This window comes from Ovis aries, chromosome 6 (genome assembly GCF_016772045.2).
Source record: "Ovis aries strain OAR_USU_Benz2616 breed Rambouillet chromosome 6, ARS-UI_Ramb_v3.0, whole genome shotgun sequence".
NCBI lineage: Eukaryota > Metazoa > Chordata > Mammalia > Artiodactyla > Bovidae > Ovis > Ovis aries.
Genome location: NC_056059.1, coordinates 7,450,039 through 7,474,182, shown reverse-complemented (window position 1 = coordinate 7,474,182; position 24,144 = coordinate 7,450,039). Strand labels below are relative to the sequence as shown.

The 24,144-nt window shown below is 39.7% G+C and overlaps 2 protein-coding genes and 1 long non-coding RNA gene across 3 annotated transcripts in view; 2 read left to right on the top strand and 1 right to left on the bottom strand.

Annotated features, from left to right (window-relative positions):
• Window positions 1-8,564: 8,564 nt before the first annotated feature.
• On the bottom strand, window positions 8,565-14,741 carry LOC121819801 (uncharacterized). Its single transcript, XR_009600974.1, has 2 exons — window positions 10,848-14,741; window positions 8,565-8,937 (listed from the first exon to the last, which is right to left on the bottom strand). It is a non-coding gene; the product is annotated as an uncharacterized LOC121819801 (long non-coding RNA).
• Window positions 14,742-14,761: 20 nt separating this feature from the next.
• LOC132659989 (serine/arginine repetitive matrix protein 2-like) lies at window positions 14,762-18,513 on the top strand. Its single transcript, XM_060417500.1, has 2 exons — window positions 14,762-15,584; window positions 16,991-18,513. The coding sequence occupies exons 1-2, from the start codon at window positions 14,762-14,764 to the stop codon at window positions 17,338-17,340; spliced, it is 1,173 nt and encodes a 390-aa protein (XP_060273483.1). The 3' UTR covers window positions 17,341-18,513.
• LOC101111805 (N-deacetylase and N-sulfotransferase 3) overlaps window positions 16,061-24,144 on the top strand; it is a 177,600-nt gene continuing 169,516 nt past the window's right edge. The window contains exon 1 of the mRNA XM_042251120.2: window positions 16,061-16,169. The gene's annotated coding sequence lies outside the window, so the exon portion shown is untranslated. The remainder of the gene's footprint in view (window positions 16,170-24,144) is intronic.

Genomic DNA, 24,144 nt, shown 5'->3' with positions numbered 1-24,144 from the left:
CCAAGTATGGTATTTAAAGATCAATGGAATCAACAGAGCAGTTTATATCAATAAGAAATAAAAGAAACTTAAGGAAAATCTAGGAAACAGATATAGGAAAAGAGGATCTTGAACTTTAGAGTAAGACTCACTTAAGGTGACTGAAAAATACAGCTACCCACATGTCATCAAAGACTAGAATTTAATGTGTTTGGTCAGATTTGGGGAGTCTGCATTTTAGCAATACTCCCAATGCTTCTGATTCAGACAGTCTATTTGAGAAATACTTAATGAGCAGAACTCAACACCCTGAATTCCAAGTTCAATATTGTTTCTGCCATTATGTTTAAATTCCATTTTTAAGCAAGGGTTATTATTTGGAAATAGAATTACAAAGGAATTAGAATTCCATGGACAGAGGAACCTGGTGGGCTATAGTCAATGGGGTCACAAAGAGTCAAACACAACTGAGTGACCAGCACTTTCTTTTATATATTTATTATATTTACTTATTTTATATATATATGCATATGTATTTGTTACCATAGCACATTTAATGATGATAATTTAAATTCTGTCACTCATATATTCCCTGCGTAGTTTTTGTTCAAGGTGGTGGCATCCTTGTAATCTTGCCAATGAACAGTGGTTGTATTCCAACCCAAGGGTTATGTTTTGAATCCCCACAATCAAGCAGATTCTTTATAGTCTAAGCCACCAAACAAATTTTATATATATATAAACAATCTGGTCTCTAAAATAAATATTGCTGGGAAAACTGGACAGCTACATGTAAAAGAATGAAATTAGGATACTTCCTAACAAAATATACAAAGATAAACTCAAAGTGGATTAAAATTCTAAGTGTAAGACCAGAAACTATAAAACTCTTAGAGGAAAACATAGGCAGAACACTTGATGACATAAATCAAAGCAAGATTCTCTATGACCCACCTCCTAGAGTAATGGGAATAAGAACAAAAGCAAACAAGTGGGACCTGATTAAACTTAAAAGCTTTTGCACAACAAAGGAAACTATAAGCAAGGTGAAAAGACAACCCTCAGGATGGGAGAAAATAATAGCAAATGAAACAACTGACAAAGGATTAATTTCCAAAATATACGAGCAGCTCACACAGCTCAATGCAGAAAATCAAGCAACCCAATCCAAAAGTGGGGAAAAGACCTAAACAGACATTTCTCCAAAGAAGACATACAGATGGCTTAAAAACACATGGAAGGATGCTCAACATCGCTCATTATTAGAGAAATGCAAATCAAAACTACAATGAGATATCAGCTCACACTGGTCAGAATGACCGTCATCAAAATGTCCACAAAGAATAAATGCTAGAGAGGGTGTGAAGAAAGGGAATGCTCTTGCACTGTTGGTGGGAGTGTAAGCTGATACAGTCACTATGGAGGATGGCATGGAGAGTCCTCACAAAACTAGGAATAAAACCACCATATGACCCAGCAGTCCCACTCCTAGACATATACCCTGAGGAAACCAAAATTGAGGAAGACACATGTATCCCATTGCTCACTGCAGCACTGTTTACAATAGCTAGAACGTGGAAGCAAGCTAGATGTCCATCGACAGATGAATGGACAGAGAAGTAGCGGTGCACAGACACAATGGAATATTACTCAGCCATAAAAACGGACACGTCTGAGTCAGTTCTGATGAGGTGGATGGACCTAGAGTCTATTATACAGAGTGAAGTGAGTCAGAAAGAGAAAGATAAATATTATATTCTACCACATAGATGCAGAATCTAGAAAAATAATAATGAATTTATTAGCAGGGCAGCAGTGGAGAAACAGACATAAAGAATAGACCTATGGACATGGGGAGAGGGGAGGAAAGGGTGAAGTGTATGGAGAGAACAACATGGAAACATACATTACCATGTGTAAAATCGATAGCCAACGGGAATTTGCTGTATGGCTCAGGAAACTCAAACAGGGGCTCTGTATCAAGCTAGAGGGGGTGGGATGAGGCAGGAGATGGGAGGGAGATTCAAAAGGGAGGGGATATATGTATACCTATGGCTGATTCATGTTGATATTTGACAGTAAACAACAAAATTCTGTAAAGCAATTATCCTTCAATTAAAAAAAAATTAAAAAGAAAAAAAATGGGCAAAAGTCTTAAACAGAAATTTCTCCAAAGAAGATATATAAATGGTCAATAAGCACACAAAAAGATGCTCAATATCTTTGATCATTAAGGAAATGCAATTCAAAACTACAATGAGATATCATTTCATATCATTTAGATGACTATTATGAAAATAAATAATAGGTGTTGGTGAGTATGTAGCAAAATTGGGACTCATATCACTGTTCTTGGGAATGCAAAATGGTTCAGCCACAGTGGAAAATAGTATGGTAGTTCCTCCAAAAACTAAAAATAGAATTACCAAATGATTCCTCAATTCCACTTTTGGGTAAATACTCAAAATAATTTAAATTGAGGGGGCTATGGACAATGGGGAGGGGAGACAAAGCCATAATCCTATTTCATACAACTTTTGAATTTTGTTCCAGGTGCCTTTCATAACTGAAAAACAGATAACATTCTAGAAATGAATAATGAGCTTTTCAATTTAAAAAAAATCCTTCCCTTGTGGCTCAGATGGTAAAGTATCTGCCTGCAATGCAGGAGACCCAGATTCAATTCCTGGGTCAGGAAGATCCCCAGAGAATCAAATGGCAACACACTCCAGTATTCTTGTCTGGAGAATTCCATGGACAGAGGAGCTTGATGGGTAAAGTCCATGGACTCACAAAGAGTTGGACACAACTAAGCCACACACACACACACACACACTCACAATTTTAAAAAGTGTTGCATCTCTACATCTCTCTAAAATTGAAAATTATTCTTAAAATGGCAAATCATTGGAATATTTTACCTTACCTAGAAACTTAGAAAATAAGACTGCAACAAAATGGAATCTAGAAATGTACATCAAAATGTGTAAAGCAATTTGTTAATGAAGAGGAAAAAGCAAATTATCCCCCCTTTCACCAGCTTTCTGCTTTACCTCCTAGAAGAACAGTTAGTGAAGCAGAAAGTGACTAAATCTAAAATTGGGCCAAGTCTAAGAAACGTTGTAGAAAGAAATATCCCAGAAACAGAGAGAAAACGGAACTGTTCAATTTAGGATAATAACAGCTTTTTTGAAATTTAAATAACAAAGAATTTTTATTCTTTAATAAGGCATGGATTAAAATGACACACCACCGTAAATAAATGTTCCTTTTCACAAGAATGAGAGTTTGTTCAGAGGAGTTAAAGGAGCAGAACTGAAGACTTCATTCTACCGCTGAGGAGAACGTCTGAAAGGCTGTACCTTGAATCTCTGCTTTACCTGTAGATAACACATGGAATCATCTAAGAGTTTAACAGAACTTAATTATCTTGAATAATAAAGTATTTGCAAAAACTGAAGTATTTTGCAAACAATCAAGTCTTGTTTTTCAATCCCACCTACATTTTGATTTTCTAATTAGGAAATTCATTTCCCTTTTTTACATAATTATGAGGAAGCATAGGAGGAGGAGTTAGTGGTCAGTCATGTCCTACTCTTTGTGACCCCATGGGCTATAACCCACCAGGCTCCTCTCTCCATGGAATTCTCCAGGCAAGAAAACTAGAGCAGGTTGCCATTTCCCTCTCCAGGGAATCTTCCTGACCCAGGGATAGAACTCATGTCTCCTGTATCACCTGGAAGTTCAGTTCAGTTCAGTTCAGTTCAGTCACTCAGTCGTGTCCGACTCTTTGCAACCCCATGAATCGCAGCACGCCAGGCCTCCCTGTCCATCACAAACTCCTGGAGTTCACTCAGACTCACGTCCATCGAGTCAGTGATGCCATCCAGCCATCTTAACCTCTGTCGTCCCCTTCTCTTCCTGCCCCCAATCCCTCCCAGCATCAGAGTCTTTTCCAATGAGTCAACTCTTCGCGTGAGGGGGCCAAAGTACTGGAGTTTCAGCTTTAGCACCATTCCTTCCAAAGAAATCCCAGGACTGATCTCCTTCAGAATGGACTGTTTGGATCTCCTTGCAGTCCAAGGGGCTCTCAAGAGTCTTCTCCAACACCACAGTTCAAAAGCATCAATTCTTCAGCACTCAGCCTTCTTCACAGTCCAACTCTCACATCCATACATGACCACAGGAAAAACCATAGCCTTGACTAGACGGACTTTAGTCGGCAAAGTAATGACTCTGCTTTTGAATATGCTATCTAGGTTGGACATAACTTTTCTTCCAAGGAGTAAGTGTCTTTTAATTCCACGGCTGCAATCACCATCCGCAGTGATTTTGGAGCCCAAAAAACATCTGCTGGATCATGGAAAAGGCAAGAGAGTTCCAGAAAAACCTCTCTTTTTCTGCTTTACTGACTATGCCAAAGCCTTTGACTGTGTGGATCTCAATAAACTGTGGAAAATTCTGAAAGAGATGGGAATACAGACCACCTGACCTGCCTCTTGAGAAATCTGTATGCAGGTCAGGAAGCAACAGTTAGAACTGGACATGGAACAACAGACTGGTTCCAAATAGGAAAAGGAGAATGTCAAGAGTGTATATTGTCACCCTGATTGTTTAACTTCTATGCAGAGTACATCATGAGAAATGCTGGACTGGAAGAAACACAAGCTGGAATCAAGATTGCTGGGAGAAATATCACCTGGAAAGGCTCACATAATTATAAGGATTTTTAAAATTTTTATCAGCAGATGAATGGATAAGAAAGCTGTGGTACATATACACAATGGAGTATCACTCAGCCGTTAAAAAGAATTCATTTGAATCAGTTCTGATGAGATGGATGAAACTGGAGCCGATTATACAGAGTGAAGTAAACCAGAAAGAAAAACACCAATACAGTATACTAACACGTATATATGGAATTTAGGAAGATGGCAATGACGACCCTGTATGCAAGACAGGGAAAGAGACACAGATGTGTATAACGGACTTTTGGACTCAGAGGGAGAGGGAGGGGTGGGATGATTTGGGAGAATGACATTCTAACATGTATACTATCATGTGAATTGAATCGCCAGTCTATGTCTGACGCAGGATGCAGCATGCTTGGGGATGGTGCATGGGGATGACCCAGAAAGATGTTATGGGGAGGGAGGTGGGAGGGGGGTTCATGTTTGGGAATGCATGTAAGAATTAAAGATTTTAAAATTTAAAAATAAATAAATAAATAAATAAATTTAAAAAAAGAAAAAAAAATTTTTTAAAAATTACAACTTACTCCATAAAACAGTCATACCTTAGAGATATTGCAGGTTCATTTCCAGACCACCACAGTAAACTGAATATCACAATAAAGTAAGTTGTACAAATTTATTGGTTTCCCAGTACATATAAATGTTTTGTTTACACTATACTATAGTCTATGATGGAGAAGGCAATGGCACCCCACTCCGGTACTCTTGCCTGGAAAATCCCATGGACAGAGGAGCCTGGGGGGCTGCAGTCCATGGGGTTGCTAAGGGTCAGACACGACTGAGCGACTTCACTTTCACTTTTCACTTTCCTGCATTGGAGAAGGAAATGGCAACCCACTCCAGTGTTCCTGCCTAGAGAATCCCAGGGACGGGGGAGCCTGGTGGGCTGCCGTCTATGGGGTCGCACAGAGTCGGACACGACTGAAGCGACTTAGCAGCAGCAGCAGAGTCTATGAAGCGTGCAATAGCATTATGTCTGAAAAACTTTTATGCATATATTGATTTAAAAATACCTTCACACTAAAAAAACACTAACCATTATCTGACCCTTCAGCAAGTCATAATCTTTTGGCTAGTGGAGGGCTTCAAAGATTGCAAGAAATACCAAAACGTGACACAGAGAAAACGTGAGCAAATGTTGTTGGGGAAATGGCACCAATAGACCTGCTCCATGCAGGGCTGCCACAAACCTTCAATTTGGAGAAAAAAAAAAAGGCACAATATCCTTCAAGCACAATAAAAAGAAATATAATCAAACAACTGTTGGGATCCTACCATCAGGGCTCTTGTGGCATTATAGTGCAAAGACGCAGCTAAATACCCTGGGAGGATTTCAAAAGAGGAGCACCTCAATTTGGTTATCTATTTTCTGTGAAGTACTCTTGAACATGAAAGCTTCTAAGTGCTAACTAACACCTTCACCTTGAATTGGAGAGTTTCTACAAATTATCATTTTTTGGAAAATGTCATGTTGCTCTCTTCGTATCATTTTATTTAGTTTTCCCCATTTCCAAAGGAAATACAGTAAGATCACATGGACAGGTTTGTTCCTTTCAAGGACAATACACTGAAACACAATGACCTGAACAGTGTGTCCTTAATATGACTTTAGATCAGAAGTTAAGGTTACTGATTTCCAAAATTCAGGCTTGTATTTCCTTGCTCTCTATTTTCTTCTCAAATCTTTCCCCATGGATGAAGTAAATTCATACTTTTCATTGAAAATGATTCTACTCATTTTAATAAATGGAAAATACAGCTATTAATAGAGATTTGAGCTCTGATGCTGGGAGGGATTGGGGGAAGGAGAAGGGGACGACAGAGGATGAGATGGCTGGATGGCATCACTGACTCGATGGCATCACCGACTCGATGGACGTGAGTTTGAGTGAAGTCCGGGAGTTGGTGATGGACAGGGAAGCCTGGCGTGCTGCAATTCATGGGGTCACAAAGAGTCAGACACGACTGAGCGACTGAACTGAACTGAACTGAACTGAGCTATATTTATGAATTCACTTTCCAACAAAAAAGCTAATCACTCTCTATGCCATACAGACAAGCAGAAGAGAGGCAGGAATAAGAAAGTCTAATTATTAGAAAGTATCAGGTTCTAATGCCATCTGGGTAGGTGCAGAGGAAATAATCTCTGGAGAAATCATAAACACCTGATTTAATCTAAGAGAGACTCTATGAAAAAGCTGAGAGTTCAACTGAATTTTAAAAGATGGGTCCATTTCAGGTGCAGAGAGGACTTCCCTGGCAGTCCAGGGGTCAAGATTCCTCACCTTCAATGCTGGTGGCCCAGGTTCAATCCCTAGTCAGAGAAATAGATCCCACATGCCACACCTAAGAGCCAGCACAGCCAAATAAATAAAAAATAAATATTTTTTAAAATAGATCAAAAAATAAAGTGCAGAGGGGATATGATCATAACAAGCTGGAGAGCTGAGTTAAGGTGTGAAGGAAAGAGCTTTAGAAAGCTTATTTGGGGTAAACCAACAGGACAAGAGCAAAGGGTTGTCTTGGGAGGTACTTTAGTAAAGACAGACTGGTCCCAATATGTAGAAGATCATAACTACCAAGAACCTTGGACTTGAGAATTTTTAGTGTAAAACTCTCAAACAAAGGTTAGCAAATCTTCAACTTTTAAAAAGCTGTAATGAAAAATACAAGTTTGAGTTCAAATGAATTTTAACTAGCATGTGAAAATATTAGCAAAAATCACAACTCATATATATATGTTTACAAAGTTAAGCAATAATCTGAGATTCATCATGGAATGCAAAAAAAAAAAACAAAAACAAAAACATATTTTGGGTGCCCAAAATTAACTTCTATGTCAATAGCCAACAGTTCGGAACATGAATTATCTGCTTAGATATAGAGGTCATATTTCTGAAGACAAAAATAAACAGCCTAAATTGACTTTTAAGCTTTTAAACAGCTTAAATTTAGTGAAAAAAAAAAAGTAGATGAGATATTTTGTCTCTCTCTTGACAAACGCTTGTTTGATTGCATTTTCCACATTCCAAGCAGATGTTTTAAAGTAATTTCAATAAACTTTATCTTAATGACAGAGAAGTCATGACATTTAAATGTCATAAATATTTGCTATAGATGTCTTTTTTCCCAACAGTTAGATCAAAATACTTTAGTATTTATAGAAATACACTACATGTTAGTGGTGGATGTTTCTGAGTATAAAGTTATGAATGATATTTCTTTGTTCTTTCCAAATCTCCTATAATAAACATATAATTTTATTGTAATAAACAATAAAATGAAACAAAGTCCAGTTAATAATATTTACAATATTATTTGGAATAATGATAGAAAAACTAGAAAAAGCAAAATAATGACTCAAATAAGATAAATGGTTATGCTCACATGAATTCCCCTGCCCTTAGGAACTTAGATGTTTTCCAGCTCAAAGCACCAGCATTCCAAAAGTGTGGCCCACAAACTCTTGGTCCAGTAAAGATGTAGCCGAGTTTTACGCAAAGGATAGAAGACAGGAAGGAAGAAAAAGAGGGCAAAGGGCTTGTGCCAGCTGTTTCTGAGGAACTATATTAGTTATCGTCCACAAAACAAGCTACCATGCACTTAGCAACTTTAGCAACGATATTTATCTTGGGTTTTCCTGGTGGCTCAGTGGTAAGGAACTTGCCTGCCAATGCAGGAGACAGAGACGTGGGTTCAATCCCTGAGTTAGGAAGATCCCCTGGAGAAGGAAATGGCAACCCACTCCAGTATTCTTGCCTGAGAAATCCCATGGACAGAAGGAGACTGGTGGGCTACAGTCCATGGGGTCACAAAAGAGTTGGACACGACTTAGCAACTAAATGACCACAATTTATTAACTTACAGTTTCCCTAGTCAGGAATACAGACTCAGCTTAGCCATTCCCTTAGGGTTTCACAATATTGCTGTGAAGATACTGGCCCGGCTGCATTATCATCAGGGGACTCAGCTACGGAAGAATCTCCTTCTAAGATGACCCAGGTTGTCAGCAGAATCTGCTTCCTATGCTTGTAGGAGTAAGGGTTCAGCTCATTGCTGGCTGTTGCTTGGAGGCTGCCCTTGACTCCAGGAGGCCACAGTCCCCAGAGGCATCCCATGGTTTGCTGAGGACTCCTGAAGTTCTTTAACATATGGGCTTCCCCAGTGTGGCCACTTACTTCATCAAGCTGGGAAGGAGGAGAGCCTGTAGAGTTAACATATACATTATATAACACAGCATACAAAGAGTTTTGACACATGACAAGTACTTGTTTTCTGTCTCATTGCAGTATCTGTTGTTATTAATGTGTAGGGATTCATTGCAGTATGTCACTAATGTGTAAGGGTTCTATCATTACTATTTGTCAAAATGCTTAGGTTCTTAGGTAAAAGAGTTGTATAAGACTCACAGAGATAGAGTATATAAAATAACTAAGACTGACTTCAAAGAATGCTAATACACAGTTTATTATTTATAAAGTAATAAAAATTAAATTGATATGGTTCTCCTAGCATATGGTTTAAACTCTATCCTATGCTGAAAATTAATATTTTTCTATATTGAGTTAAAGTTAAGATTTTTCACAAGAGCCAGAAAGCTTTTGCCCCCAGAACAGTCAGGCTTGGATAAAAAACACTTCCATTATCACCTCAAGCTCTTTAATCAGTTTTAAATTTTTTTCTTTTGCTGTAAACACAAGGCTATGACAAGTTTTGGAACTCTAGAGGCTCTCTGCTAACCTTATCCTCTGCTGTGATCAACAAAAGAATTAAGTTCTAAAGGTATAATTTATATACAAAACCACAGGAACAAACTACAAATGGAATCTTTCAAAGATGAATTCTTAAATATAGTTTACATAAAGGGCTTAAGGAAAAGAACATTTTAAGTTCTGGATTCATTTGTCCAACCAACACGTATTTATCTTTTCCAGAGGGCTGAGCTCTATCTGGCAGAGGGGAAAAAAAGTGATCATGGATTCTCAACTTTAAAATTAAAATGAGACTTTGGAGAAAACTACTTTGGGTTTAACCATTAGGTTCCAGTAATTTTAATTCTTTTAAGCGTATGTGTTTGATTTCAAGTGTGAGTTTTAAGAAAAATTAATAAGGGCATCTACATTTTTTTCCTCAGAAGGCAGAAGATGCTGAACAACACTTAAATTTAATGCTAAATGAACTGAGTTTCCATTTTCTATTTCTTCTGTACTACTGAGAGCACTTGCTCAGGTCTAGGGGAGAAAAACTATATGCATAAATTTTCCCTTTCCCAATTAAATTTTCATTTTTATACTCAAAGTTCTCCTAATTCAAATGTTTGGTGGACAGTTCAGTCCAAAAGCCTCAAGCCTAAGAATATTGGATGTGTCGATCCATAATGTAGAGGGCATCTCAATTTTCTCTGCTATTTCTCTTTTATTCTAACAACTTCCCATGTCACTATTTCAAAGATACTTTCAGAGGAGCAAAACAAAATTAATTCATACAACTCCTACTTCTTGAATATTTATTATTTTCTTCAATTTTTTTGAAATTGAAGAATCAGATATAATGGAGAAACATCATACTAAAGTGGTAGGGAAAGTATTCTGCGGGCTTTTTATGAAGCTTGTTTTCACACAAATTGAAAGAGAAATCATCCATTTTACTTGCACAATGAATCTCTCTTGTACTACATGGCATGAGGCCAAGCTATAAAATGATGTTTTAATGTTGCAAGCTAGATCAAAGGAACACCTTAATGATGTTTGGTCCTGCCTGAATATTTATGAAGAGATAGCTTTGAAGACTCACACAGTATGTTCTACAATCTGACAATTGCTCCTATTTCCCCATTAAAATGGAACAAAACAACAGTTATTGATGAATATGCTTATACTGCCAAGTAGCCATCACCCAAGGCTGGTAATTAATTACATACATTATGATCAGAACAGAAGAACTTAAAACTAGTTGCACATTAGGGAAAAAGCTATTTTTGAGGACAAAGCACTTTAAAATTAAACAGAAATGATAGAAAATAATGTGTAGAGGTATTTTTGGCTAAAAAATAAAAACAATTTTTAATGACAGAATAAGGTGATTTCCTTGATCAGGGACAATGTAAAACATTACCTATTATCTAAGAAAGTAATGTCTTTCTCTTCTTTACTTCATTTTAAATGACTCCTGCTGTGCAAGACCCTGGTCCTGGGGCAATGAAAGACACAAAATAAACCAGGGAGGGAGGCAGCCCTCAAAGAGGTAAGCACAGTGTCTGTTCACCTGTTTGAAAATCCTGCTACTTTTTATTATGCCAAAGGCCCCATATTTTTTAACAAACGATTTCCTTTTCATTGATGATTTACTTAATCGACTGTATGGGAAGCCAATTAAAATCTTGACTTTATTGTATATTATGGTCAACAGAAAAAAGAAAAAAAAAAAGAGAATCAGTTTTGCAAACCAAATAATGTATATAATAATAAATGTTCATTCTTACAGACCATAGTTCTCCAGGCCTGGGTCTTGTATCAAAGGAGTGCCAGAGGCAGGGTCTTTTGCCCTTCAGGAACTTTATAAGGTATAATAACCTCCCCACTACCATCCATTTTAAATCTTTTCCTGGAAAAAAAAAGGCTGAAAATAAATAAAGATAGAAATAAACATTAAAAAAAAAAAATCCACAGTCTGGGTTCTCAGTAGTGCTCTAATCCAGAGGATTGTAAAGAGTGGTCTCAGACGAGCAATATCACCTTCACCAGGAAACTTGCAAAAAATGCAAATTCTTCAGCCCTACCCCACTCCTAGTGAATCAGAAACTCTGGGGGTGAGGCCCTGCAACCTTTGATTTAATAAAGCTTCCAGATTACACTAATGTACACTAAATTTGAGAACCACTACTCCAAACTTGTCTATTAAGTTTTAAATTGGTCTTTATAAAATAAGGCAAGATTTTCATTCTACTAAATCAACCCAGTACACTTTTCACAAGCCTGTTTGTAAGGAGACTTAGAAGCAGGTAAAATTCACCTTTTCTGTGGCTTTTGAGAAGCCAGATACCACTTCCATTTCTCTTCCTCCTAACCAATCATTTTTTTGAGAGTTTTGGTTTTGGTCTATTTTCACTTAAACATCTCTTTAGACAATAAAGAAATTTGGGGTATATTTCCTTGAGGTGAGTTAGCAATTTTCAGCTAGAATATGCTTTCTTTTAAATCTTTATCCCATTACATTTCAGCAGCTTTATAATGTCATTAATTACCATAACTATAAACCCAAACTGAATATTTCCAAGAAAAGTAATTCTTATACTTACTAGCCTGGAGAAGGAAATGGCAACCTACTCCAGTATTCTTGCCTGGAGAATCCCATGGACAGAGGAGCCTGGCAGGCTTCAGTCCATGGGGTCACAAAGAGTCGGACACGACTGAGTGACTCACACACACACACACACACACATACTTACTAGCTATTTCACAGCAGAAATACCAATGTATTCTTTATTAATACTTGCATTTTAAAAAACTTATTAGAATACTACATTACTTTAATTTAGACACTGAAAAAATACAAGACTCTGCAAACTGCAGTGAGTTTCCTATTCCTTCATAATCATCACCTCTACATTGAAGTATTTAGATGAAGGGGGACGAGACCATCAAAGACAGAAAGAATTTTTAAACTACAAAGCATAAATTTTTAAATCTCCATTTTTCAATGTCTTGTTTCACAGTAACTAAATTCAAGGTTGACTATTTCAATATACAGAAGTGTATATTTTTGTTTTTTGTCTCTTCTTTTTAATGGTTTCCACAGGTATTTAATTTGTAGACTCTTCCTTTTGGATTGGAAGCTGGGCCTCTAATAAATATATTTTATATTGTCTCAGAGACTGATAGAAGTCTGAACTTTTTCCATTTTTGAGGTAGGTAGTATTTATATAAATAGTAATAGTAGATATGCCAAAGCTATAAACTCTGTGGTTTATCCTATAAGCCTAAAATAAACCTAACACATTAACCACATTAAAAATATTGTACAAACTCATTTAGAGATTATACTAAATTATACAAGTGCTTCGCAAACATGAGGAATTGGACCAGACCACCTTCTCCACCTCTGCCTCAGCCACTGCCACAGTTTCTTTGCTGTCTATAATGAGTGTTTTGCAATTTGGAATCTCTTTAGAGGAAAAATTATTCCCTGGCTTTAATATTTCTCAGTTAAGGAAAGATGACAGGAAGGAAGGGCTGGAGGGAACAATGGTTGACAGTGATATCTGTTGCCACTTTACCTTCTGCTGGGGAAGTAAAGAGAAAGGAAATAGAGGCAACCTACCAATCTGCTATTACACTGACTGCAATTTCACATGTGCACAGATAGGAACTTGTGGAATAGATCTGTAAGATTTGTCTATCTCATAGGAAAAAAATCCCAGAAGATCCCCTGGAGAAGGAAAGGACAACCCACTCCAGTATTCTTGCCTAGAGAAATTCCAACGGACAGAGGAGCCTGGCAGGCTACAGTTCATTGGGTAGCAAAGAGCTAGACACAACTGAGTGACTAACACTTTCACCTTTTCTAAGATGTCTGTACTTCCAGATAGATGGCTAGAGTAGCAGTCAATGGTGAAGGGAGCAATTCTTCCCAAGCACCAGAAAATGTGTGCCTCCAGCACACCTAGCTGAAGAAAGCTTCAAAATACAGTCATAAAAATACTAAATGCATTATTTTATAGTAGAACTTTTCCATTTTTTGTTTGTAGAAAAGTCTGACTTCCTATCCTTATATCAATACATAACAAGTAACAGAAGTGCAGGAAATGTTCCTGCTTTTATTTTCTTATTAAAATATTATCATATTTCCAGGACCATTTAGTAGATGTGCAATAATTTCTTTTTTTTTTTTTTTTAATCACTGGAATGAAGACTGTAAAGGTGCCTGGATGACAGAGGAAGCTGTTTGGAAAAGAAGTATAAAAAAAAATAAATGTAGAATCTTAAAATTCCTGAAAGGCACAAGACTCTGGGGGAGGGGTGAGGTGATGGGTGGGGGAACCATAATAAAATAAATAAAAACCAATTTAACACATGTCATCTGGTGAAACAATTCTACCATCTTGACATCTTTTGTGACTTCCCGAAGGAGTAATTGGTTCAGTTACTTCTGTAACCTCTCAATCAAAAGAGCAAAATCCTCAGGCTTTTAAAGATTTCCACGTTAGGATCTAATCAAAAGTCCAGCCATACAATATCCAAATGCCCCCATTAGTAATCTACCAAAATGTTTAATTTCTGTATCATTTTGGGTCTCTTCAGCAGAAATTTCAACTCAAGCTGCCTTAAGACAAAACTTAATTTGGTGATTCATATTTGAAAATATCCAGAGTTAGGAGCTTTTTTCAGCTGGGTTCAGAGCTCAAATATCCCCATCTAGGTTTAACTTTCCTCCAGCTCCCAGGCACACCTCGCTGAGTATTATCTGCATTCCCAGAAATCAGATGATGCCACAAAAAAGCTCTACGCTCACAACTCACTCTGCAAAGTCCAACAGAAGGGAGTCTCTTCCTAAAGGGGGCAAAATGGTCCCCAAACGGTGCTTTCTTGTCTCTGATTGGCCAGATTTGGTCACATACTTTTCTGTAAACCAACCCTAGCTACTAGGAGGACAGAAAGCTTCCAGTGGCCACACGAGTGTCGTGGGTCACCCACTGAGTGGTTGACATCACCTGAATCAAATGGGCTGAGGGGCGGTGGCTCGATCGTCCAAAAAGTAAACGAGGGTACTGTTTCCAGGAGGAGGAATGCGTAGCTAGAGGCAAAACCATAAAAATCCAGTACAACGTATATCTTTAGTAGATCCACGTCCACCACTTCCTAAAACTTTCACATATGCTGTTGTTAGTGGATCAAGCCCCGGGAGAAGGGCATGGCAACCCACTCAGTGGATCAAAACAAATTAAAAACGGAAAAAAAAAAATCGTTCAACTGAGGCTCCTGGTCAACCTATATCTTAGGACAAGTGCAACCTCACACCTCGTATCCAAAATGTCGCTCCAGTCGTTGGCCTTCATTTGTCTTCAAGAACTGGAACACAGCACGTGGCCTTTAGAAAGCCGGCAAGTCGAGGCAATTACCAGCTTACGGTCGAAGCCGCCCGCAGCGCTGCTAGGTTCAGCGTCACTGGCGGGAGCGCGACGAGAGGGGACGACGAGGGTGCGCCGCACCTTCCCGCGCCGCCTCTGGAACTCACACCCACTTCCCACACACGGCCCAGCCCTTCTCCTCGGCGACCGCTACCAACCTGCCCGCAGTGGCCGTCGGAGCCGGCCGACCGGGGCGGGACACCCAGGGTCCCCACGCCGAGGGCTGGGCAGGCAGCCGGGCGGAGCAGACACGGGCGCAAGGCGGGCGGCTGCAGGCGCCTCCAGCCCCCGGGCTCCCGCCTCCTCCCCTTCCCCCGGCGGGCGAGCGCGCGCGGGCCGAGAGCGGGGAGGCGGCGTGAGGGCGGCGGCGGCGCGGCCGGGCGGGTCCCGGGGCCGCGGAGCGCGTCGGAGCGAGCGCACGAGTCCCCGGCGCGCCCGCCGCTCTAGCCCCGCGGCCGCTCCCGCCCGGCGCCGCCCGCGCTCCCGGACCCGGGCGCGCGAGGGGAGGGGCCGCCCGCGCGCCGTCCCCGCCCGGCTCCCGGCACCGCGTCGCCCCCGAGCGCCGCCCGGACGGCGGGGCGGCCGCGACCCGCGGAGGCCGAGGACCCGGGAAGCAGGATCCCGCGGACGCCCGCAGCCCGAGGGAATCGCCAGGGACCGGCGGTCCTCGCCCAGACACCCGCCCCCGGAGACTTGGAACGCGGACTCCAGAGGCGGCGCGCACGGTCAGGACAAGTTTCTCGCGGTTTAAAGGGGTCCTGAGACTGCCACTCGTTTTATTTAATCGACCTTTCCTCGTCTGTTAAAAATAAGTTTATTTAGACAAAGAAAAGAAAGATAGCTTCCTGGATGACTGGAGGTTTTTAAATACAATCCCGAAAGTTTTGCATGGTGTGGTTATTTGCTTATACATATTTATTAACCTGTTAACTCTTCAGCTGGACAGAAAATTGACGTATAAAATATTATTTGAGAAACATTTCTAGTTCACTGCTGCTTTCAGGCATCGTGTTATTTATCAGCTTCTCCAGCATCTGTCTTCCCCAAGTGGTACCGAAACCTGTCCCTTGGCGACCGGTCTTGCATGTGACACTCTTGCCCTCTAGTGCCTCAGCAGCTTGGTAGCAGTTTGATGGCTAATATTAATGAGATGTTACATAACACGAGGGTACTGGGCCTGAACTGGTAGTATCTGCCACTTGTAAAGCCAAAAAGCCTGAGCCAGTGGTAGTGGATACTGCTGTTTCAGTTTCTTTCCTATCTATTGAAACTTTCTGAAACGTTTGCAGCTCTTTCCGTTTTAATACCAGGTAAGTGTATCTATTTATTTATACTATAATGGATAACTCATAAATGTAAGAGTAGCAACTTTGTTTACAATCGATCTAAGAATTTCAGGATTGAACAAGTGCCTAATTTTATCCTTATAGAAGAAATAGAGCATTTAATTAAATTGAGTGAAACAAAGAAATGTCTTACCCTGGCTTAATTTTAAAGCTTCTCTTTTATAAAATAAAAAGTATTAAGGCAATGAGCTTACAGTTGTTTCAGATTTCCACCAACAACTTGTAATTATTCTTCACAAGATTTGTTAAACAGAACATATGTCTGTTGCTTGTTGGACTAGAAATTTGTAAGCAACACTGGAGATTTAAACAACTACCTATCTATATAGTAATGATTCTCAACAAATCTTTCTATTTGATGCAATTCATTTTATAAATATCATTTAAAATTATACAGCTCATAACATTAAACACAACTGGTAAGAAATATCCTAAGTATTTAACACAGAAGTTTAAAATTAAAAGAAAATACATATATAGTCCATTTAATATATCTACATTTTTTTTAAAGAACTAAGTTAGATTTTTTTAAGGGGCTTACCTAGATGATCTTCCAACTAGTTCTTCTAATATCTGGAAACTACTTAAGCCTCAAGCTCATTTAAAGTTGAAATTTATCCATATTCTCTATAAACATATTGGTTATAGCAACATATGTAATCTGGAACAGTTTTAAGGAAATCACTCCTAAGTGATGTAAACAGCTACATCTTGATATTAAAATACAAATCAAATCTTAAGGCACATGTGAAACTGATCTCAAATCCACTTTTTATTTTTCTTAGAAAATATGTTATCAACTATTGAACAATGCTATTCACCACAAGAGAGCAGAATGATGTGGAAGAGAAACTCCCAAACATCTGATACTCAGCTAAAGGACAAATTTTTCCTTTTTCTTCAGCCAAAGCTCCCTATTAATATTGAACTTGAGAAGGAGATTTCAAAAATAAATTTGAAAGACATTCTTTTGGAAAATAGTACTGAACATATCAGGAGTCTTGCCTTAACAGAAGCTTTTCCCCTTTTCTTTCTCCTATTAACACAGACAATATCTGCCATTTCTCTGATATTTTTATTGTTTTTCTTTATGGTCTTGATGGTAAAACAGAGGTTCCTTTCTTTGTATAAGTAAATATTGATATTAAACTGGTCACATGAGTTAATTTTCTTCATAGTCTTTAGAATAAAGATTCTCATGTTAATAAGCTATTTTAGCTGAAACAAAACTTTTATCTCTTTCTAGAGAGATTTTATAGTTCAGTGTAGTTGAGTTATAGCATACCCAGTATTCTTGCCTAGAGAACCCCATGGACAGAGGAGCCTGATGGGCTACAGTAGTTCGTGGGGTCTCAAAGAGTCAGACATGACTGAACGACTAACCCTTTCCCTTTCCTTCCCTTCGCTTTTAATACATTTCCTTGAGAAAAGTGTTGTCTCTGAAGATTACAGCAAATGTTAGACTAATTGGTGCTGTGACTGAAAGATTTGTTTAAAAAAAAATGACAGTGGAAGAGATAACCAGGCATTTGAGGTTCTTTTTTTCTGAACAGTATATTTTGTTGAAGAAGTTATTATGAGCTAGAATCTTTATATTCAAAGGCTGACTTGTCAATTAAGAATTTTAAAATAATAAAGAAATTACAAAATTTTCACTTAATTCAGAGAATCTTCTATGACTTCATTGAATCCTGGTTGAGTCTTAATTGCTCTTTGGTGATTAATGGCAACTTTTAAATCTAAATAAAATCTGAGCTATAAAATACTTTGTTGTTTGTGCTACAAAAACAGGGAATTAGAATTGGTAATAAAAACACTATTCTCAGCTAAATGAACGCCTTGGGTTTCTAATTGCTCAACAGTTTAGACAGCAGAGAAAAGACAGTGGAAGTCTGCCTGTCCTGCGCTGTGACCACTGGAGATGAGCATCTACGCTGAAATGCATGAACTCTGAGCAGCTGTCCAGATTAGAGGGCGCTACCAGGCCACCACAGTAACGGCCTGCATTATGGTGATAACTAGTCTGAACAACACTTAAAACTGTTTTATAATAGAAGATTCTCTTAGAATACCCAAAGAATTGGTTTTAGAAAACCAATTGGTTTATTTGGCTGCTTGTTTGCTTTTAATACAAACCATATTCTCAGCTCTGGGATGTCACAGTGGGTGATTTATCCCTTCATGTTGCGTTAAACATTGCTCATCAATTTCATGTAAGTTGTATAACTAGGAAAATGTCAAGCCCTTCTGTAATTACTTTTCTGCAATTATTATGTATAATAAATTATTTCACAAAAACTCCTGCAAATTACTGAGAGATGTAACTCTTCACTTGTGTGTGTGAAAGTTGCTCAGTCGTGTCCGACTCTTTATGACTCTTTATGACTCCATGGACTGTACAGTCCATGGAATTCTCCAGTCCAGAATACTGGAGTGGGTAGCCTTTCCCTTCTCCAGGGGATCTTCCCAACCCAGGGATCAAACCCAGGTCTCCCACATTGCAGGCAGATTCTTTACCAGCTGAGCCACAAGGGAATCCCAACTCTTTACCACCTGTTGCGAAAACGTCAGGTAGCAGAGTTCTGTGGTAAAACCTTTTAGCATCTCACTGATGGGTATCCATTTGACATACCTTTCTCTTTTAAATCTTCTCTGATTGCAGGCTTTGAGAAGAAACTGAAACTAGATCTCCTTGTAGGCGGGGTTCTGCCATGAGAGCTCTAGTCTTGGACAACTCCCTTGCTGGCTCTGGGCCTCGGTCCCTCAGCTGGAAAATAAGGCTCTCAGAGATCCTTTCCTGTCCTCTGTATTGCCCAACGCTGTGGAAGTTATTCTGAAGGACTGGACACCGAGACATGAAAAAAAATTAAAGAATAATGCAAAACTAAACTTAAGTGCTACTGTCTAGAATTTTAGTAGTAGATGTGTTCTTGAAATAACAGCGAGGTTATGATAATAGCAGTTAGGACTGCCCAGGTAGTCCTGTGGTTAGGACTTCTCCATCAAGTCAGGATGTACAGGTTCAGTCCCTGGTCATGGACCTGAGATCCCACATGCTCAGGGGCCAAAAACCCAAACCGTAGAAACAGAAGCAATACTGTGACAAATTCAATAAAGACTTTTAGAAAAATGGTCCACATCAAAAAATCTTAAATAAATAACAGCCAACATTCATAGGATGGACACCTGTACCAGGCACCATTTAAGCAGTTTATATATTAATTTTCAGCTCATGTAATCTTCACAAAGATTATGTGAGGTAGATACTGTAATTATTTCCACTTCACAGATGAGGAAATTGAGGCACTGAGAGGTTATCTACCTGTCAAATATTGCATCCCTGGCAAGTGGTAAAGCCGGGATTCAGTTTGACTCTGACTCCAATGCACATACCCTTAACAGCTAAATTACATTCTCTCTCCATAGGCTTCAAATATTTGTGCTTCATACACCTCTTGATATAACACAGGAAACTCATGTACCACTCCAGTCATTTCTACCACCTCTCCCCTTATGGATGAAATGGTCATTCATTTATTCAAGAAAAATTTACTCTGTACCTACTTTTGTGCCAGGCTTAAAGCAGTTCCCAGGACCATTACATGTGATGCCTTCCTTAATGAGCTGTATTTAGTCTAGTTTAGGTGATTTCTTTCTCCTCTCTTGCTACTCCAAGTGGGTTGAGTTTCACTTGTTCTGAAAGCTGCCCGTGACAACAGAGGAGTAATTTATCTGACCTCTTCATTGATGCATCCACAGGGTAGTGAGCAAGAGAACCAGGACCTCAGACCTCCTCAAGACTCCCTATCATACTTTTTATTGCTCCTCTCTGCTCTGCTTTATCTTCTCTATGCGGATTGACTTCCTCTGCCTCTCAGCTTCATGTAACCTGCCCTAAAACACAGCCCAAAACTGCTCTGTAACTTTACATCTTACGGTCGAGGCAAACAGTGGAGACTGGCTTAGCATCTTCTGTTCCCGTGTCTCTGGAGAAGGATAAAGTGGCACAGGTTAACGTCTGTGCTGAAGGCTGCACTGGCAACAGGCATAGTGCCCCGCTGTTAGGCGCGCACTATACATACATTCTAGCAGAATTTACGAAGACAGAGGCAGACATGTTCGCCCGTAAGTCACAGAGGCAGAAACAGCAAGCAGCAGTGGGGGAGTTTTCTTCTCTTGCCTCACTGGATGGCACACCACTGGGGGAAGCGAACAAAATAGATTCCTTCCTTCGTAATTTCTAAGTACAAAGGAGGGAAGTCTCAGTAGAAAGTCATTTTCCATCTAAGGTATTACACAAAGCTAATACCCCCATAAGTGCAGCTTTTCTTCCATCCAGCTTTAAAAAAAAAGAAAAGCCCAGTTCTAGCGACAAGAGTATATTCTTGGTTGTAGTCCATGCAAATCAGCAAATTACTTGCCTACCACAGCAGGGTTCAATAAATATGACACAATTTCACACATTCTTTCTCAGACAAAAGCATGTTTTTTGTCAATTTTTAATATTGCTAAAATTACTTTTAGCAAATCCATGCAATGTATTTGAGGCCTCCCAATGCACTTTTCAATAGTATAAAATGTGGCTAATTTTGTGAAAGAGGAATACTGTCAAGATCTTTTAAATATCTTTCATTTATGTTAGAACCTGAAGTTCTTTAGTTATTAATACTCATTTTCCAGATGGCAATCTTTTTTTTTCACATTCCTTATGCTGCCAACATGATTCTATTTCATTTAAAAATTGATTTTTACTTTGGAGTGATGATGGGAGAGAATGGAAGAAACAAGATAGGTTACAGGGACAAGTAGGTGCTTTCCCCTGCAGATTTTACAATGTTTTGCAAAGTGTAGGTTTGTATATAGTCAGTTCTTCACTATGTATGTAGAATGGCCTGTGATTCCCCCAAAATAATTGCTCCCTCTGTCTTTCATTAATGGTAGATAATTAAATAATGGCTGGCTGATGTTCCCGTGGTGAAAAACAGATGTTTTCCTTTTTAGAACCAGATGAATTGCAAAAGAACTCTAACCACTCTGAATTCTGAGAACTATCAGAAGAGGTAAAAATGGGTATTCAAATAAGTCAGTAAAAGGTACATTCTGGATGTGTCTCATTTATGGCTGTGGTCAAAGTGCTCACTGCCACTGACAGTGTTTGTATTATCACCCTGACTGTTTGAGGCCAGTGTGACTGATTGAGGTATCCATTCATGGGAGATGGTTTTACTTCATGACTGCCCTAGTTTGTGACTGCAGCTACCATTTGTAAAATTTAGTAGAGACTCTTTTTTGCCCATTTTTCAAGTATTCAGTGGGATGTGCTCACTTCAGGCACTGTGTTGATATCAAGAGTATAGAAGTGAACAGGACAGGTGCTTCCAGCTGTTTCCAAACTGTGAGGAAATATTACCCAGAAAATCTACAACTAATTATAACTGGAACGTGCTGCAGAGCGCAAGTAGACAGTGATGTGAGAGTGTGTTCTGGGGACCTGGCAGATCGGGGAAGCAGGGAAGTTTCTGCGAGGCTGGGACATATACGCATAGAGCCACAGGATTTGGAGAATGAAGTAAAATGAGAAGAGCAGAACAAACGTCCAGACAAAGAAAACAGCATGTGAGAGCGTCCTAGGTCAGAAAAGAGTTTCAGGCCCAGCTCCTGCCCACGCGTAAGAGTAATCCATAGAATCAGGCCTGAATCAGGCCTGAGATGTCAGAGGCAGAGGGGAGCATGCCTCCAGTCTTGTGGGATATGTACAGGAATTTGAGTTTTCATCAGCAAGTGAGATGGGTGGCCATCGCTGGACTTTCAGCTGGGAAGGAAATCAGAGTTGTACTCTGATGCTGGGTTGAGAAAAGTAGAGAGGGAGCTGAGAGGGTTTCTGGTAGGGCTAGCTGTTGAGGTGGTTCAAGTGAGAGGCACCCTGCCAGGAAAGAGAGAAGGGCGTTGCGTCTGAGAGTTTTGGAAACTGGAAATGAGAGCACTTGGGTCTGTTTTTTCGATAGGCAGGAGTGCAGGAAAAGAGTGCTGAGAGAAGCCACCAGATGGCTGCAGGAGGGTTTAGAGGGTGGATCGCATGTTTAGTTACGGACAGGTTGAGCTTGCTTGTGACAGTTCCAGTGGAGCCAAGGAGTGGCTGGTCTGTCGTTAGAAAGGGCATGGTTACTGGAAGTTGTTATTATACCAAGTCAGTAGTTCAGTTTGAAATCCTGGAGCTCAGAGGATAGAGGTTTGAATTCCAAATAAACACTTGCAATTTGGGGGAGCATCGTTGGTAATGAAAGCCAGGGGGTGTGTGAGCTCATCTAGGAGAAGGGGGAGAAGGGGGAGGAATTAGAAGCCCAAGGGTGGATACAGTGCCAGTTATGTCTCTTTTGGGGCTTCTTCCTCTGCTGAGACCCATCTGACTTTAGATTCCTGCATCAAAAGTGGATGTACCTCCCACCACGCTGCTTATACTAACATGTTTGTAGCTATCCTTTTATGAACTCTTAGTACATTTTTATTGGTCAACTTCAGGATATTTCTCTCATTTATTATGTTATTTATATCATCATCACAGGTTAACATTTAGTATATTCATTCTCGGTGCCAGATAATTTTCTAAGAGACTTTTACACTTTTATTTCATAATCCTCATCAAAACCATCACAATATTGTAATCATCCTCCAATTAAATTAATTTTAAAAAGAATAAAATGACAAAAACAGTGCATGTAAAAAAAAAAAAAAAAAAACCCTGTTAAGTAGGTACCACAAGTATCTCACTTTTAATGAGGAAACTGCAGCATCTGAAGGGAAGAGCTGCCTGATATCCATTTCCTATGTGTTCCTAGCATGAAAGGGATGTGTTTGCAGTTGCCTTCTCGGGTGGATGATATCTTGAACGTGGGCTGTCAGGTTCTAAATCAGTTCAGCTGCTAAAGGCTGTTGTACCTTGGGCAGGCTGCTTAGCCTTTAAAGGGCCTCAGACGGTGTTGCTTATAGTGAGTGTTCATTGATGTTAGCTGAGCTGCTGTTGCTGGCATCCTCCCTGCCCACAGATGGGATTTGCTTCAGTGTGCCTTATAGGATATCCTCATGAGGTGGTGATGCTTATAACCAGCCCAACCTTGTAACTTCCTGTATCTGCTGTGACTGTTCCAATACTTTGCCTGCCTAAATGGCTTGTTGATATTCTCAGTTTCATATACAGTTTCTTGGTCATTCAGCATATTCCTTATCATGGTCAGATACGTAGCCAAGTTCAACCATAGCTGTCAGCTCTGTGCTTTAAGACAGTGGTGTCCATGGAAACTCTCTTGACCCATAAGCTCATGTGTCTGTTCTTCAGTCAGACCATGCAGAGTCTGTACTTTCTAATATATTGTTGTGAGAGCACTTCAGGAACATACTAGACTTTGTCATACACACTTTGTCACTATACTGAAGCGTTTGCCTTGTTGATCTTCCTGACCTTTCAAAATGTTTTTTATCCCATGTCTTGTTTAAAAAGATCACTGGGAATAACAGGAAACCTACCCTTGGAAATTTCAGTCTGAAAAAGCAGTGAGACCTTAAACAAATCATGTTGCTAATAATAGTAAGCCTTTAGTAGAGGCCTTAAAGGAAAAGTGATTATAATTAGAGTCTATAATCTGGGGACCTGGCCTAAAGGGGAGAGGAGTGGACTTGGTCGCAGGGAGTTTCCTGAAGAACTGAATTTGTGCAGTATATCGAGATTTGCCCGCGACCCACCAATTTTGGCCCTAGTCCGTTTCCTCAACTTTCTTGTTTGTCAGCATCTGACTATTTTGTAGAAGACTGTGATTTTGCTGTCGCCTCACGCGTCATTTGGTCAGCTGCTTGAACCCTCAGTGTCCAGCAGTGGCGCACGCCAGTTTGCACTCTGCCTGGTGCTTTTATTACCGGCGCTGTCCTTCTCCGAGTCCCCAAGCCT

What these genes read in the sequence shown, in the direction of transcription:
- LOC132659989 (XM_060417500.1), top strand. Translation starts at nt 14,762, where the DNA reads ATGTCGCTCCAGTCGTTGGCCTTCATTTGTCTTCAAGAACTGGAACAC. An exon ending in CTCCAGAGGCGGCGCGCACG is followed by an intron (nt 15,585 to 16,990) that starts GTCAGGACAAGT and finishes TATTTTTCTTAG; the next exon opens with AAAATATGTTATCAACTATT.